This window comes from Schistosoma haematobium, chromosome 1 (assembly GCF_000699445.3).
Source record: "Schistosoma haematobium chromosome 1, whole genome shotgun sequence".
Taxonomy (NCBI): Eukaryota; Metazoa; Platyhelminthes; class Trematoda; order Strigeidida; family Schistosomatidae; genus Schistosoma; species Schistosoma haematobium.
The window spans coordinates 58383304-58400266 of record NC_067196.1 but is presented as its reverse complement, the minus strand read 5'-3'; the positions used below and the strand labels follow the sequence as shown (position 1 = coordinate 58400266).

Sequence of the window (16963 nt, the reverse complement as noted above, 5' to 3'; positions counted from 1 at the left end):
GTTTAACTAGGTGAACAGCGATAGTTATAATTTAACTTAATAGACGTGTAAAGTTCTATGGTAGGATCAGATCCCGTATTAGTTAAGAGCAAATATGTTAGCGTTAATTAGTGATAAGAGATAGACGGCGTGAAAACTAGCAAAATTAATGTATGGCGTTGAGTCCCAAAATGAGGTTTCAAGCTGATAGAACCTTATCAGTGACGAATTATATATCGCCAAATTAAAGGGAAAAACCAAGAGGAAAATAAAATAATACCACGTGAAAAAAGTTACAACCTTCAAAAACGCGCGCGTGAACTCAAGTGTATCTGTTGAATTCTCGCCGTAGTGCCTTAACTATTGTGAGAAATTGTGCACGTGTATCGTTCACACCGTGCTCGTAGAAGTCGGCTTCTGCGTAGCAGAACCAGGCTTCGTTGTTGTTTGGCCAGAAGGGCATCGTTGGAACGAATGTGGGGATATAGTCTTTAGCTTAAGTACCTTGGGTGTCTGTTCCGTCATGTTGCAGTATCATGTACGAGAATGAACGAGTGAAAAAACATATCGAAATTGAGGAGGAAAATATCACACTGCATAAAAAATTAGTACAACGCAACAATATTCAGAATTTCATATAGGAACTGACTCACAGTTTACAATTCGGTGTACCAGATCACTTTAGGCTCACCAATAAAGATGCCACAGGTATTCGGAGTTTGACAACGCTTTAACCAGTAACACCTAATATGAATCATACCCACCAAGTGAAATCAAAAGACAGAAGCGAAAAGGTTCGAAGATATATTTGATAGGCTATCAATATATCGAGGATCGTCTGATCTAATCTGGCTAGCGATTGCAGGGTTTGTTGAGCACGGCGTTCCCACTCGTGATCTGGTGCCGATGCATGACCGAGCGCCTTCGGCTAGTTGAGTCCACTAAAACTAATGTGGTCAGCATCCAATGTCGAAAACTTACAGAGCTATTTATTTTGGGGCTTTATTTGCCTCTACAATACTACCAACGGTATATCGCCCTCGTGAGTGCAGGAACAAGAAGAACTTGCAGTAACAGTAAGTCACGATCTAAAAACAACTGCATATTGCAACACAACAGCTGTCGAACGTTTTTGAGCGTTATGGTTATTTCACCAAGTAATCAAATACTTTATCAAGGAGAGCTTTCGGATTTTATACCCCATCTATATTAGACCACACCTAGATTATTGCATCTAAGCACATCGTTCACGTTTTATTCAGGACAGCGACACACCCGATCGTATGTTAGTTAGTGAAGGGTCTTTACAAAGTCCCTTATGATGAGCGTTTAAAATACCAGAACTCTTCCCTCGTGACGTATTGTACAACGCCAGGAGACTTCATACTAGAATTTCATATTCACTGGAAAGTAAGCTTTAGGGACTAATGGAGGTTTCCTGATTTACTATCCTCATTACGGAAGACAGAACACAGACCTCAGACTAAGGCAATCTGGAAATCGAAACTAAGAGCAGATAGTTTAAACCATTATAAACATAGCTTCTTAAAATATCGAAATTTCATAATAAATGTATTTCATTATTCACTCTTGTTTTTCCCTATTGTATGTACGTCTCTGTTTTCCGAAGTCAGTGCAGTTCGCAAGGCGCCTCTTTCGACTCTGCAACGTTGCGGCGGCTTTATTTTTTTCGGAATAGCAATGTCTGAAAAAGCCAGCTGTGAATATGGCACACCTAAGTATTACGCGCTTTGTGGTCTCGGTGGAGTTCTAAGCTGTGGTCTCACACACACTGGAGTAGTCCCATTGGATCTAGTTAAATGTCGTTTGCAAGTTGACCGAGCTAAATATAAAAATATTTCTCATGGATTTAAAATCACCATTGCCGAAGAAGGCATACGAGGTTTAGGAAAGGGTTGGGCACCAACGTTTTTTGGGTACTCTCTCCAAGGACTGGGAAAATTTGGGTTTTACGAAGTGTTCAAACACATATACAACGGTTTCCTATCTGAAGTAGGTTACTTAATATTCTACTCATGAAATCTTGTCAAGGAAAACGCGTATTTATGGAGAACATCTGTGTACCTGGCGGCCAGTGCCAGTGCAGAATTTTTCGCTGATATTATGCTTTGTCCCATGGAAGCTGTGAAAGTACGAATACAAACAATGCCGGGTTGGGCTAGTACACTCAGAGAAGGTGTACCAAAAATGTACAGAAATGAAGGCCTTGTTGGATTCTACAAGGGTCTTCCTCCGCTATGGGGACGACAAATTCCGTACACAATGATGAAGTTCGCTTGCTTCGAACGCACTGTGGAAGCACTGTACAAGCATGTTGTACCAAAACCACGCGAAAAATGTTCGAAAAGTGAACAGTTAGTTGTAACTTTTGCAGCGGGTTACATCGGTAAGTAAAGTTTGTAAATTCCTTATATCCATAGCGGGTGTATTTTGTGCTATCGTATCCCATCCTCCTGACACAATAGTGTCGAAATTAAATAAGGATCCAAATGCACGCCTGGTGGAAGTTGCCAAAAATTTGGGGCTAATGGGTAAGTCATCGATAGATCTTACAGAGCTTTTGACTTTCCGCTTGTTATCTAGTAAACGCAGTTGATTTAATTTACTAACCGACTAATGGTCCATAAGACTGAAAGGGTTACATTTCAAATCATAATAAGTGTTATATCTTCCAAAGAAGTGTCTGTAGAGTATCATAAGTAGTTAGTAATTCTGGTAATGCTACCTTCACACAAAAGAATTAAGTGGCCAAGAAAGTCTAGTATGGTTTATAAATCCGAGGTTCAACAATAGAACTAAACCAATATGCTTGCTGGAATTTTGCTCATAGAGAACGCGACTTTGTGCAAACATTAGAAGCAAATATGTAGAAAGAAGATATATGTAGTGGCTAGTTTCCATTTAAACCCGATGGTCGTTCTTCCAGGTCGATAACACCACCACTGATAGACGACTTTCAAGACCTCTATACACCAACAGCACTTCAGTTCCGTTCGTCACCGATTCTCATCGTTCACTTCATTTTCTTGGTTTTCACTACCTAACTTCATTGACTCTGCGATAAAAGTATTAATTCCTGTATTCTGGCCTTGTGTCAAACAAGACGGCATTTCATTAGCTAAATGCTAAAATTTTTAGGAGCTTATCTCAAACTTTTGAAGTCCGCCTACAGAATCCAAGTGTGGTCTTCAGACTCCAATTTTCACAATCCATCCTTAAAATATATATTGGTCGTTATTCAACAAAATAGCCTGAAGTTCTAAAAGTTATGTAAATTTCGAAGCCGAACTCTTGTCATTTGTCGTGTTTACTGTCTGAATAAGTAGCGTAAGAATTTAGAAGGGTCAAGATCGATAGCTTCGCCTTCTTTGTTCCCTTTATGCTTTTCCACTGGAAGTCGGGCACTAACCAATGACAAAGAAAAAATGATATAAATAAAACACGGTCACAGTGATCCAGATATTGTTTATCTGTAAGTCGTCAACAATGTGTAATTGGATACTTTTCATCTTCCTATTTTCCTTGTTTTCCTTAAGCTTATTTTTCACTTGCCTTTCATTACTCTACTTATTAATATTAGGATCACTACCTTGACTTCTCTTTAGTTTGTTTACCTGTGCGACAACTAGGAATAATGATAACTAGTGTGTGGTCCTATTCTGTAAGAATATCAAGAATTGGTGACATGCTTTACTCTCCTTAAGCGAATATTTTAGGAGTAGTACTACCTTAATTTTTAACACTAATATTTGGTTCAAATTCATTTTATCTTACGGGGTATTCTGCGAAAATAGCAGCAGATTTACAATTTGTTTCGTATTCCGGACAGTCGATTCTAATTGTGCTGTTTTACAACTTCAAAATGTCGCACAAGCAAATATGCCTTAGTTAAATCAATGCTGGTAAAACATCATTGACACGAAAATCACACCAAACAACAATGTGAAATTAAGCAGTATGAAATGCTTCTTAACTTCTGGAGACTGGGTAACATGGTTCAGAGCCGATCACAATAGCGTCGGTGTATACACTCTTTGTCTTCCTTTAAATAATGAGATTAAAATTAGTTTATACCTTCTTTTCTTCCTGTATTGTATCCTTATACACAATATTTCTTATATATATATAACTACTATGAATTTGGTGTTCATCTTGTTGTGTCAATGAGGTATGGCAACTTGGACCGATGTATATATGTGCCTCGTCCTACGTTGTAGCTGACTGACTGGCTTCTCAACTTCAGTCACTTGTTTCATGACCATTTCTAGAGTTGGTTCCTAGTTCATAACAAGTTCATCAAGCAATGTCCAAAAATCTATTACTTGCAGAGTGAACGCTGCTTCCCAGAAGATTAGCTTCAGCATTATTTAACCAAATAACAAAATTAGACACTGTAGATATATGCAAGTACAAATTAGGATCCCAAACCTCCCTATTTCACTTTTGTGAGCCAATATACGTGATATGCATCTTTTAATTTGATGAATAATCACGTAGGTAATAATAAAATCAGACTATGAATTCAACATTAATAAAGCATACCAACAAGATCAAATGAATTAACCAGGGAGAACCCCTGATCAAACAACTTAGCTAGACAGGGTCTAAGTAGATGAATTCCTAAGAGTACGCAGTTCAGAATATAATACTAACTAAATGTATTTTAGTTATTTAAAAAATGTATTGTCCTCCTGCCCACAACCGTTTGATTTGAGAATAGATTTATTCTATAAACAAGTCGAATGGTTACTAATTCATTCTCACAAAACATATATACTTCACAAACATTCGTGCTTAATCAACTTGTTATCTGATTATACGGTCGGGTAAGTTTTTTTCTGTCATTGATAAGTGCATTACACTTATGCTGATTTCACCAAGTCACTGCGCAAAATGAAACATTCTTCCCAAGCAGTTTCTGCTTGGAAGGAACCTGCCAGTAGACGGATTTTCTACCGGCACATCACTGTGTAGGTGGCATTACTAAGCTAGCCATCACATATCTTTTGTGATCGCGCACTCCTTAAAGTGTAACTGGAATGCTGGTCTCACTGAGTCACTGTGCGCAAAATGAAACATTCTTCCCAAGCAGTTTCTGCTTGGAAGGAACCTGCCAGTAGACGGATTTTCTACCGGCACATCACTGTGTAGGTGGCATTACTAAGCTAGCCATCACATATCTTTTGTGACCGCGCACTCCTTAAAGTGTAACTGGAATGCTGGTCTCACTGAGTCACTGTGCGCAAAATGAAACATTCTTCCCAAGCAGTTTCTGCTTGGAAGGAACCTGCCAGTAGACGGATTTTCTACCGGCACATCACTGTGTAGGTGGCATTACTAAGCTAGCCATCACATATCTTTTGTGACCGCGCACTCCTTAAAGTGTAACTGGAATGCTGGTCTCACTGAGTCACTGTGCGCAAAATGAAACATTCTTCCCAAGCAGTTTCTGCTTGGAAGGAACCTGCCAGTAGACGGATTTTCTACCGGCACATCACTGTGTAGGTGGCATTACTAAGCTAGCCATCACATATCTTTTGTGATCGCGCACTCCTTAAAGTGTAACTGGAATGCTGGTCTCACTGAGTCACTGTGCGCAAAATGAAACATTCTTCCCAAGCAGTTTCTGCTTGGAAGGAACCTGCCAGTAGACGGATTTTCTACCGGCACATCACTGTGTAGGTGGCATTACTAAGCTAGCCATCACATATCTTTTGTGATCGCGCACTCCTTAAAGTGTAACTGGAATGCTGGTCTCACTGAGTCACTGTGCGCAAAATGAAACATTCTTCCCAAGCAGTTTCTGCCTGTGAATGCATTATTTGCTTGCTCATGCTACTGCGTATTGTTTACACCATATGGAGAAAAGATTATGAAGTGAAATACAAATGCAGTAGTGATATCTGTGGTTATAAAAATGATTAGTCACGTGACATATAATGTGAGAAGAATAAATCTGTCGAATAGAACTTCAGAAATCTTGAAATTATATCCAGTGTTAAACAAAATGAATGCGTCTGTGTTACTGTGATCGATTTTGGGCCATATCAAATAGTCTCCAACTATTGTTCATCATCTCACTGACTCCAATTTGATAAACTTCACTTACTAACACTGTTCAATCCAACAGCCACTGACTTCACAGACCGATGCCACGTTTCGGTCTGACTCTTCCTATCCTTCTACTGACCTATTCTTATGGCAGACAGCACTGCGTGTTAAGGGTTTTTGCATCTGCATAATACATGTCCCAGCCACTTCAGTTGGAGAATAACAATCTCATTAACTAAATTACCATGTTTTCCTGGAACCCTGAGCACTGTACCCTCAGTGGCCCCATCAACCTTCCCAATGCCTTTAAGATATGTTCATGGCACTCAGATTTATCAAACGCTAAAAAGGGGTTTACTATCACACAATATTGAGTTTATAAGTTGGTTTATCTAAAAGAATATTGCCACCAAACTAGAGTCTGTACGAAACTATTTTAAACAGTTAGAGCTTAATTCCAGCACTCGGTTTCTCAAATATATGATTAATAGTACTGCAGTAAAATGTTATGGAAAATGGGCCTGCTTACCAATTAGTATTTTAGGCAACGAATAAAGAACATTATGAATATAAATTAGGCTTATAGCGGTAAGTCACAAGACCCTATCGATTGTGAACCAAGTACCCTGACTAAAGAGGGAACGATATATAATTTTAAAGAAAGCCAACGTCGTTTGTGGTGATTTATTCAGTTGGATTATTTTTTAAACACATAACATGACCACAGATGATTATCATGTCCTGTTTTCACGTATCCTGACTAGTTTATGTAGGTACAACACACTTCGACTGTTAGGAAGTTAAATACATTATTCTGATTTCCATAACTTAACCTCTTCTGTCTGCAAGTCGATTTTGTTCATGTAAACTAGGCATAAATAAACTATTGTCATCCATTATTCCGATAAAGTGTCGTGCTAACACAACTTGAATGACTATACCCAAAGATCTTAGAAATCACTTTGATCAAATTAATGTTTTTGTTTTTTCATATGCCACAAAGTAATTAAAACTAAACTAAAAAGGCTATTTCCATACTTCAACTAGTAATTCTTGACTGTAATCATGAATTGCAGAAGAAAGAAGTCAGATCCTATTATTTTAGTTCCTTTCATGTGTCTGGCGGTCTTTTCAAACATAAATTAACACGCTTAACGATTATGTAGGTATATACTCAGTCTCAAGCCGCTTTTCCAAAGGGTATTCATTTTTAAGGTTACCTAAAATGGTATACATAAAGCATAAAGATGGACATATTATTCATTCTCAATCCAGGAGATTGGATCGATGGGCAGAACATTTTAGGGATCAGTTCAAATGGCCTTCAGCCACACTTCGGTTTCCCACGATCTCCAGTCAACCTGAATGGCAAGTTAATATAGGTCCTCCGTCCCTTTACGAAGTTGAAAAAGCCATAAGAAATCTGAAGCGTGGGAGAGCGGCAGGCCCTGACAGGTTTACTCCTGAGATTTTTAAGGATGGTGGTCCAGTATTAGCAATGAGATTAACCGAGGTCTTAGGTAGAATTTGGGAACTGGACGTAATCCCATCTGACTGGTCTCAATCACTGATTGTGCCAGTCTATAAGAAAGGACAAAAGTCCTCTTGTGACAATCACAGAGGGATCAGTTTGACCAATATAGTGTCTAAAATATTAGCTTCAATAATACTTCGACGCCTAACTAAAGCTCGTGAAGAGCAGACTAGAGAAAACCAGGCTGGTTTTCGACCTGGACGTGGTTGTATAGACCAGATATTCACACTACGTCAGATTCTAGAACACAGACACTCGTTCAGACGCCCCACCATCGTAGTATATCTCGAAATTAAGGCGGCATTCGACTCTGTTGACCGTGAGGTTCTATGGCAGTGTTTATCATCACTGAAAGGAGTACCAAAGAAGTACATTAACCTTATAAAGGCTCTCTACTCGAACACAACTGGTAGAGTGAGAGCTTGTGGCGAACTGTCATCAGAATTGATTACCTCAAGTGGTGTTCGTCAGGGCTGTCCACTCTCCTCATTCTTGTTCAACTTTGTGGTCGACGTACTTTTAGAGATAACACTCTCCTCATCTAAATTTCCAGGGGTTGAACTTTTACCAGGAGGTTCACTTGTTGACTTAGAGTATGCTGATGACATAGTTTTATTTGATGAAGACGCTGACAAAATGCAGAGTCTTCTGACCACTCTAAGCAACAATGCAAGCATGTTCGGGATGCGATTCTCTCCCTCGAAATGCAAAATGTTACTTCAGGATTGGGTTACATCGACACCCGAACTAGTGATAGGGAGTGAAGTAGTTGAGTGTGTCGACCGCTTCACTTATCTTGGAAGTCTCATCAGCCCTTGTGGTCTGGTGTGTGACGAAATCTCAGCACGGATACAGAAGGCTCGACTAGCTTTTGCCAACTTGCGTCATTTATGGCGTAGACGAGATATCCGTCTATCAACCAAAGGACGTGTTTACTGCGCAGCAGTTCGTCCCGTCCTACTTTATGGCAGTGAAACATGGCCGGTAAGAGTAGAGGATATTCGTAGGTTACTAGTATTCGATCATAGGTGTCTTCGAAACATTGCTCGTATATCATGGGACCATCGAGTAAGTAACACAGTTGTTAGGAAACGGGTACTAGGTAAGGATGGCAAATCAATTGATGACGTAGTGAAACTTCACCAATTGAGATGGCTGGAACATGTGTTACATATGTCCAACGACCGACTGCCTCGATGTGCGATGTTTTATTGTATAGGAGTAGGTTGGAAGAAAGCTAGGGGCGGCCAGACCAAAACATAGCACAAGTGCATGAAGTCACTGACAAGTAGACTGAGTCATGTTGGTAGGTGTAGACTACCTGGTTGGGGACCACGAGATGATAGCAACCGATGGTTATAGACCTTGAGTGACATGGCTCCAAATCGTTTGCAGTGGTGCAGGTGCACCCACTCTTTGTGTTCTCCCAAATTCTAATCTTCTGATTTCTTCATGTCCATTTTTTCCTCTTTCCAAATTTATTTCACTGGATTATACTCCTTGAATAACATCTTCCAGCCCTAATCTTCCCGATTACTGCTTATGCTCTTGCTACCTCTACCACTACGGGATTTGAATGGACAACTGCATCTCTGTGCTAATGTTGTATTGCAATTCGAACTGATGTACGTACGTACGAAGTTCTAAATTGTTACTGACTGACTGAGACATAAGGCGTCATCCGGACCGTCAAGCTAGCGTTTTAAAGTACTTGAGGTTCAACTATTGGCCTTACATCAGTAAAAACCAGATGCCATCACTAAAAGTTGGAGGAATTCATTCTGAAGACATCTTACTGAAGAACCAAAACTCATCTTGTTACCACTCACAAATATTCTCTTACTTTAGTCTTCTGAATTCTGTCAGTCTACTATCCGAATCACCAATTCATTGCTTTTCTATCAAATAGCTTATCTGTTAAATAGAACTGTGTTGTTTATATCCGAGGTAATATCAAACATGTGCTCCCTCTTACCTTAAAACCTAAGCGCTAATTTTCACAAGATATATAATATTTTGGGATTGAGTAGTGTCAATCATCTACTCTTAATGGTTGTTCTGCTAGTCGGGATTCCGTTTCGTTTACATTGGTCTGGAGACCTCAGCAATACCATTAATCACCACACAATCTATTTAACTTAAAGTTGACCGCCTAGATATGTACTTAACAATCTTTTTTAATTTTTAATTAAGGTATGTGGAGCGGATTGGGTCCTCGTATTATCATGATTGGAACATTAACAGCCTTACAATGGTTCATTTATGATGGCTTTAAAGTAGCTATGCAGTTGCCGCGTCCCCCACCTCCATCTATGCCGGAATCATTGAAGCAAGTGCATTGATGTAGTCTCCCAAATGTATACAACGCTCCATATTTTATCCTAGTCCTGTCTAACACTTATTTACGTGAAAAACCTAGTTTGTAGATCTGAAAATATTGAATATAGTATATTTGAAATAATTTCTCATGGAAATCTAGTGTTTATATACAATTAAAAGAAAGATTGTTGAATCTGAGTACCAGTTCGAATACGTCTTCTGTTTGGCTTGGAAGCTAAGAGTTTGGGAGTTTCTTTATGCAATGAAAAAGAGTCATCATCGTCTACACAAAAACTATCCATCTGATATTCATCCTGTTCTGGGGTCTACAACAAAGATTAAATGATTTCTGTAAAGATTTTGTGCACACTAAACGTAATATTAGGTTGTATATATATATAGCGTTAAGAGTTACAATAAGCATCACTAAGTGTTACCATACAATTTACAATCAGAATTGATTGAATCATAGGTTTAAAACTTTTTGGATGTCAGATACATATTGCCGTTCTCCATGTCAACGGATCTAGTCATTCCTGTTGAATCCCTAAAAATCCAAACCAACTGGAAATCAGGTTTGTCTAATAAGACAAAATGGATTGCCCGAAATCAAACGGACCCGAAGAATTGGAAAAATTCTGGTTCTAAACTTGGTAAAAACAGATGAAAGCTTGTGAACGGGGCGAAGCTACATGTTGTCCATATTTTTCGATCCACAACTGGCAATTACTCATATGTCCTGATACGCGGCTGTCGTAAATATCTGTGCTCTCAATTATACACAGGCGTTTTTTATGTTGAACTACAATACCTGAGGTGTGATTAGTTGTATAACTAATCTGTTAGCGTTCGTTCAAATTAATAGCCAAAAGAGAACAGACAATTTTAACTCAGCCTGATTACGCAGTTGTTTAGAGACAACTTAGTAGCTGGAATCCAGTCATATAATCTTGCTTTTAAATTCTGAGTGGCACTAAAAGGCCTGGTTCCATTAGCGTCGTCAGACGTAAGCAAGCATGAAACACTCTGTAACTGACAGTCCGAGAATTTCCTTACGGTACTGATTGTTTTAGATACAACATATGCAAGTAACAAGGTTTAGAATGATGGCCAAGTATATCTATTTGGAGATGTCATCGTTTATGGCAAGCTCGATTAGCACTCGTAATTTGTTTGGTGCTTTAGGTGTACAAACGGAAGCAAGCAAGCATCTTGATGAGCAGCACTGTCTAGTCCACAAGACTGCTATACATTTTCATGATCACTAGTATAAAAGAACCTGACATTTAAACCAATTTTATCGCTATACATAGGACTCTCGTAAATACCGAGTAAGATTCGGTCTTCTAAGAGTACTATTAATATCATATTATTACTGAGGTATTACCGTAGACTCATAGAAATATGACTAAGAAAAGTACAAAACTATATCATTGAAATGATGTGTAACATACGAACTAACCTGCGAAAATATAAAGGAATTTTGCATATCATCACACTTCTCAGATATTTTCGGCAAAATGTCTCTTTTGCTGACCCATGGGCTTCTGACATTGCCTGGAAATATTTGTGGACTCCGAATGCTCCGGAGGTAAATTTTCATGTCAGATCGAGATGAATCGCACGTGATATTCGCGCATTCATCGTTTATGAAACTGTCATCATACATATCTTGATCTTCAGAATGAAGCTGGTCAGATGACTCATTACTCGTACACTCAGCCTGTGATAAAAACAATTTAGATCCAGCGTATTTAGTATTTTTGATTCTCACTTTTTTGTTCAACCGGTTCGATAATGTAAACTCGCTGACACTTTCGTGAAATATTCCCGATAATTCTTTGTCAGTAGTTTCACTAGAGTTGTTGTTTTTGGTTTCATTTTTAGGAACGGTTTCAATGTTGTTTAGTTTTATTGGTGACGACGAATATAATAAATCATCTGTATTAAGTACCTCTGTTACCTGTTCTACTGGGGACCAATTAATTTGTGAGTCAAAAGAACTGTTGGAAGCAGTAGAGAAACAACCGTTTTTTAATCTGTCCACATCACTATAGGTGTCCATTTTTTCAGTGGTTTGGGTAGGCTTAATAATATCACCCAGCTCTGACCCTAAAGAGAGTTTTGTTTCAAAAGTAAAAAGGTCGACTGATTTGTGGAAACCGCTCAACTGCCGAAATGGTGAACCAGCAAAAATAACACTTTGGGTAGTAGTAGGAAGCTCAGGATTCGTTAGTTCTTCATCTAATAAAGTTGATGCATCCAGGTGAATAGTTGAATTCTCCAGTAAAGCTAACGCTTCATCAGGATTAACTTGACTAGATGAAGAAATCATAGGTGGCTTTACACAACTTCGTCCAAAAGGAGTGCTTTGAGCTAAGCTAATCACTGTATTAGGTAGGCTGAAATTTTGAACAATATCTTTTAGCTGCATATCGTGAAATCGACTATCGATTGTGTGAAGGCACTTCGTGGTTAGAGAGTTTTCCTCAGAATTCGGTAGTTTTGTATTAATTGCTTCAAGTAAACTATTTTCTATACTTAGCTTAAGATTCAACTTTGGGCTTGAAGAAATTGTAGGTGAACTGTGATTTTGATCAATCATGAACTCTAACCACTTATTTAGTGCAGTTTGTAGGGATGCCATTGTAATAGGCTCATCGTTATTAGCGTTAATATTATGAAGTATTTGAGTGAACTGTTTTGTGCAGTCGGTTAGTTCGTTAAGATGAGGGTCAAAAAATACTTTGTTAGACACTAAACCTTTGACTATTCTAAGATCTTGGATAATATCTAATACCGGGTTGGATATCTCTGAAGCTGGCAGAGTATTGGTAGTCTTGATGGTAGTCAATTCATCAAGATCATGATGACATTGTGAAGAGCTATGCAAATCTAACTGGCTATTGGGTGGCGAAGAACTTATTTTTAATAATTCACTCATTTTTGTATTAATATCAATTTTCCGTATACCCAGAGCATGGTAAGAAAGTTGTGTCATACTACGACGATGCATTTCAACTAGCCGGAGGATTGACATGAGGTGTTGCGACGAAGAGGATGAACCAACATTTGATCCTGGAATTAGACTAGATTGCATAGTTTCTCTGAAGACTGCTAATCTTTCTTGAGATGTCAGATTGTAAATGTCTGTGACTGTTGGGTGGTCTGAATTAAAAGTATCCACATCATCAAATTTTGATATATGTTGAATTCGACCTAAGGAAGGGGGGTATAACCTAATATGCAGCCTATCCAGTTTAACAGACTCCGCATGCAATCTGTAGATGTCTTCATACGAACTCTTCTGAACACCTGGCTGCTTTTGTCCCGATATTTGATTGGTAAAAAACTTCTCTGTTCGTAAACATTTGAACTGGAGTTTAGGATGAACACCAATCGGTACCATTCTTGGATTATGTGGATAGAAAGCAAGTTTACAATAAGCGTTTCCGTCAAGCAAAGCTTTGTGAACAGAAGAAGTTCTCGCGATACTAACGGCATGATTCCTTTCTTCACGACCTTCTGTTAGTAGCACAACAATACGTCCCAGACGCTTGCGACCAGTTCGACCTTGACGTTGCATTAGTTGAATTGGTGATTTTGAAGCATCAAAGCAAACTATTAGATCAACTTGTCCAACATCAATACCCTCTTCACCGACACACGTTGACACTAGGGTGTTATAAACGCCTGACCGAAAACCATCCATAACACGTATCTGATCACGTTGTGATATTCCACCCTGGGCATTTGACAGTCGCGGGTTTTTCAAACTGGGTGACTCATGTTGATTATTTAATTGGGGACTTCCATTTACTCTTGTTCCTTGTCCAATAAATGATGCAGGTCTAATTAATGGTCTTAATGGTTTAAGCATATGCATAATTTCTTCAACCGAGTCGCGAAACTGCGTAAAAACTATTACGCGTGTGGAGCTTCGTTCATGCGTGTTTTTTCTGTCTTCAAAATGACTAAGCAAAACATCTCTTAGTTTATCAAGTTTGGGATGACCAGCCAAAAAAGGTGCTTGGGAATGCAATAGATCTGTATGAATTAACTCTTGCCTCCAAGTTCCGTCAGTGCATTCTACATTCATGCCGAATCGCTGAGCTAATTCTATCCATAAATGATTCATATTTGGAAGTCTGTTAAGCTGACTCCTAACCAATGGACTAGCTCGATTTCCAGAATAAACACCCTCTAAGTAGCGATAGAGGGGACGTAACCCATGTTGAACCAACAGTTCCAAGCCATGAAGCAAACATATAACTACGGCGAAGTCACACTGAATTGAACTGTTTTCTGTTGAATTAATACTAGGAAACGTTTGCGAAGACCATTTTTCTCGTGCTTTAATAACTGTGTATTTCGCTAGTTTTTCTGGACGAAGATCACCATAACACTCTGAGAGTGCACGACGTTGGTAAAGTCTATCGAGGGGCACACGAATACACTCAATTAATTGATTACGATACCGTGTCAGTTCCGGACCAAGAGGAACAACTACCGCTTCTAGCTCCCGATGTTGTGTGTATGGTCGGACGTCGGCACTAGTGTCAGTTCGAAGCTCAAGATGGGATATAAGTAAGTTTGCAATCAGTGTTTGTACCCCTTCAATATCAGCTGCAGGTGTGGCGGACAAAGCAACAATCCGAAATTGTCGATGAGTGTACGGTGGATTAGTCAGAATTCGCAATACCTATTTTGTGAAGAAAAATTAGAATACATAAAATACAAATGTTCAGATTAATATATTTAGAAACAAACTATCTGATACACCGAGAAAATATAAATTGAGAATAAACGAATATGAAACGGCATTGGATTTGAAAATTCATCTTAATTTCATTCAGTCTTCGTTCCAAAGAGTGACTTAAAAAATCGATAGACAATTCATGATGGATGTTTTGCAGCAACTGTTCGCGATAAACAGTAGATAGTTGAATTACTTTTGAGTAATGTTATGATTACCAACAAAAAGGTTCACACTTATGTACACTTAAGTAACCTTTCGTTAAAACAAACGCTTTGTCTGAGGCCTAGACATGGTTACTGAACTGATAATTTTCTTATCAACACTACTACATCACCACTGAAGATATAGAAACAAACAAAATGTAAAATATCCGATCACAATGAAAACAGTTCAAATCACTTTCATGTCAAAATACTACAGTGAAGAATGCGATAAAATTAAAACAGGATTGCCGCTGGCCTTTATTCTGATTTGTGTTTGGTTACGTCTTAAGTTGCTGAGTGACGAGATGGGTATGACCTCAATTACGAAGTGGTTGACCGGCAGATGACAACCCCAAGCAGCTATCTTATATACCATCATCTCATGTCGTAAACTGATCACCATTTCCACTCTTACCACTAGTGCCAGTAATTAATACATGGTGTGAAAGCCGATGACACAACATACGTATAACTAGCGAAGTTGATGTTTCGAAATGGTGATACCAACTGGATTGTTGTCAGTGTGACTGAAAGTACATTTCTGAACATCGCGATTACTATTGTAAGTGAGCAATTAGTTTGAGATAATGATGGTTAGACAGTCATCAAAGTTTCTCCGCTCGGAGAGATCAGATTTTACATGCATGACTCAAAAATAATCTTAATGAGGAGTTGCACACTTGACGTCTTATACCAAGACTAACACCATACAACATTTACGAGCATCAACGCCACTCTGTGGAGGGTGATCACGATAGCCTGTGTGTCAACGCAAATTGAGACAACGTCATCCGCATACTTCAGTGACGTTCCCAGAATTCATACTGTGATAAAATCGAAGAGGAATTGTGGAATATGGAAATACCTTTGTTATATCAAGACAATAGAGGTAGTTTTATGCTTTTCCCCTGTTTGTGGCATCGTGTACAGAGCCTTCGAACTACTCTACAATGCCTCATAAACGAATTTTCGAACAGACAATCTAAATAAAATAGAATATAACTGACAATCTATTTAGGCTTGATTTGATGTGGCTAATCTAACAACATACTACTTGTCTTTAGTCAGTTAAATGAACCATTACATCATTTTCCATAGTATATTAAAACGGTATTTTATAAACTTTTAAGTTATTGTCTTTTTCATTCACATTAGTAATTAGTTATTATTCACCAAATAATGAAGTTAATTCGGTGAATACATGAAATTAAAATCATATCCCAAGAAACTGTTCATTTTGACAATATGCACGATGAAGCACTTTAGAATTATCCTGGGATCACATCAAAGTCACGTATAATGGAAACCGTATTGGTCCCCCGAGATAGTAGCTTCTCGCCAGCCGGTTCAGTCTAGAACACCAATATCAACCTCGGCTATATGCATCATGCATTTCAGATATACATAGTTTATATACAAGCAAATCAGACAGCATCATGCCATAAAATAGAAAGTAATAATTATACAAGATCAGGCCAAAAGTGACTGTGATTGTGAGGTATTGTAATTAATAAATCGGGCATAACTTAAGAATAGTAAATCGTATAATAGTAGTCAATAGATCAAATGGAAGCTTACAATAAAAGGAATGTGAATATATATTTAATATGGTTACCTAATAGTTATAAAATAAGAATATATATATCATAAAGGTTCGTAAATAGATTCTGGCCGTTACCATTCACTTATTCTTGCTCCGGATGTAACATTTTTAACGCCATCATTTAAATACTTTTGGAAACAATAATGAAACACCGTAAAACGCTTATAAGTTCATAATTTAAATATTCAGTCAAACTAACGGATCGATAAATGAATACCTGGAAAATATGTAGTTATATTAAATTAGAATGTTTTAGTACATTTAGATGTGAATAGGTCAGTGAATGAACACTATGACAGAAATTTGAGAAACATATCTAATTTTTCTATTCATAGCTGAATTAAGTTGTTACTTTGTTGTAACAATTATTACAGACCGTGTTGGTAAAATAAAATGACAGGCGTGACTTCGTGTATAATAAAAAGAAGGGACTACACAGAACTTCAAATAAAAGAGTATCCATTTGAATTGCTATACGTCCCAACACGGGAATA

At 38.2% G+C, this 16963-nt stretch overlaps 1 protein-coding gene across 1 annotated transcript; it reads left to right on the top strand.

Annotated features, from left to right (window-relative positions):
* The first annotated feature begins 1614 nt into the window (after nucleotides 1-1614).
* Nucleotides 1615-15661, top strand: MS3_00001711 (uncharacterized protein). The gene is made up of 4 exons (XM_051209185.1): nucleotides 1615-1992; nucleotides 2032-2386; nucleotides 2421-2531; nucleotides 9779-15661. Exons 1-4 carry the CDS (start codon nucleotides 1681-1683, stop codon nucleotides 9925-9927), a joined length of 927 nt encoding a protein of 308 aa, XP_051074616.1. The 5' UTR covers nucleotides 1615-1680; the 3' UTR covers nucleotides 9928-15661.
* Nucleotides 15662-16963: the final 1302 nt, after the last annotated feature.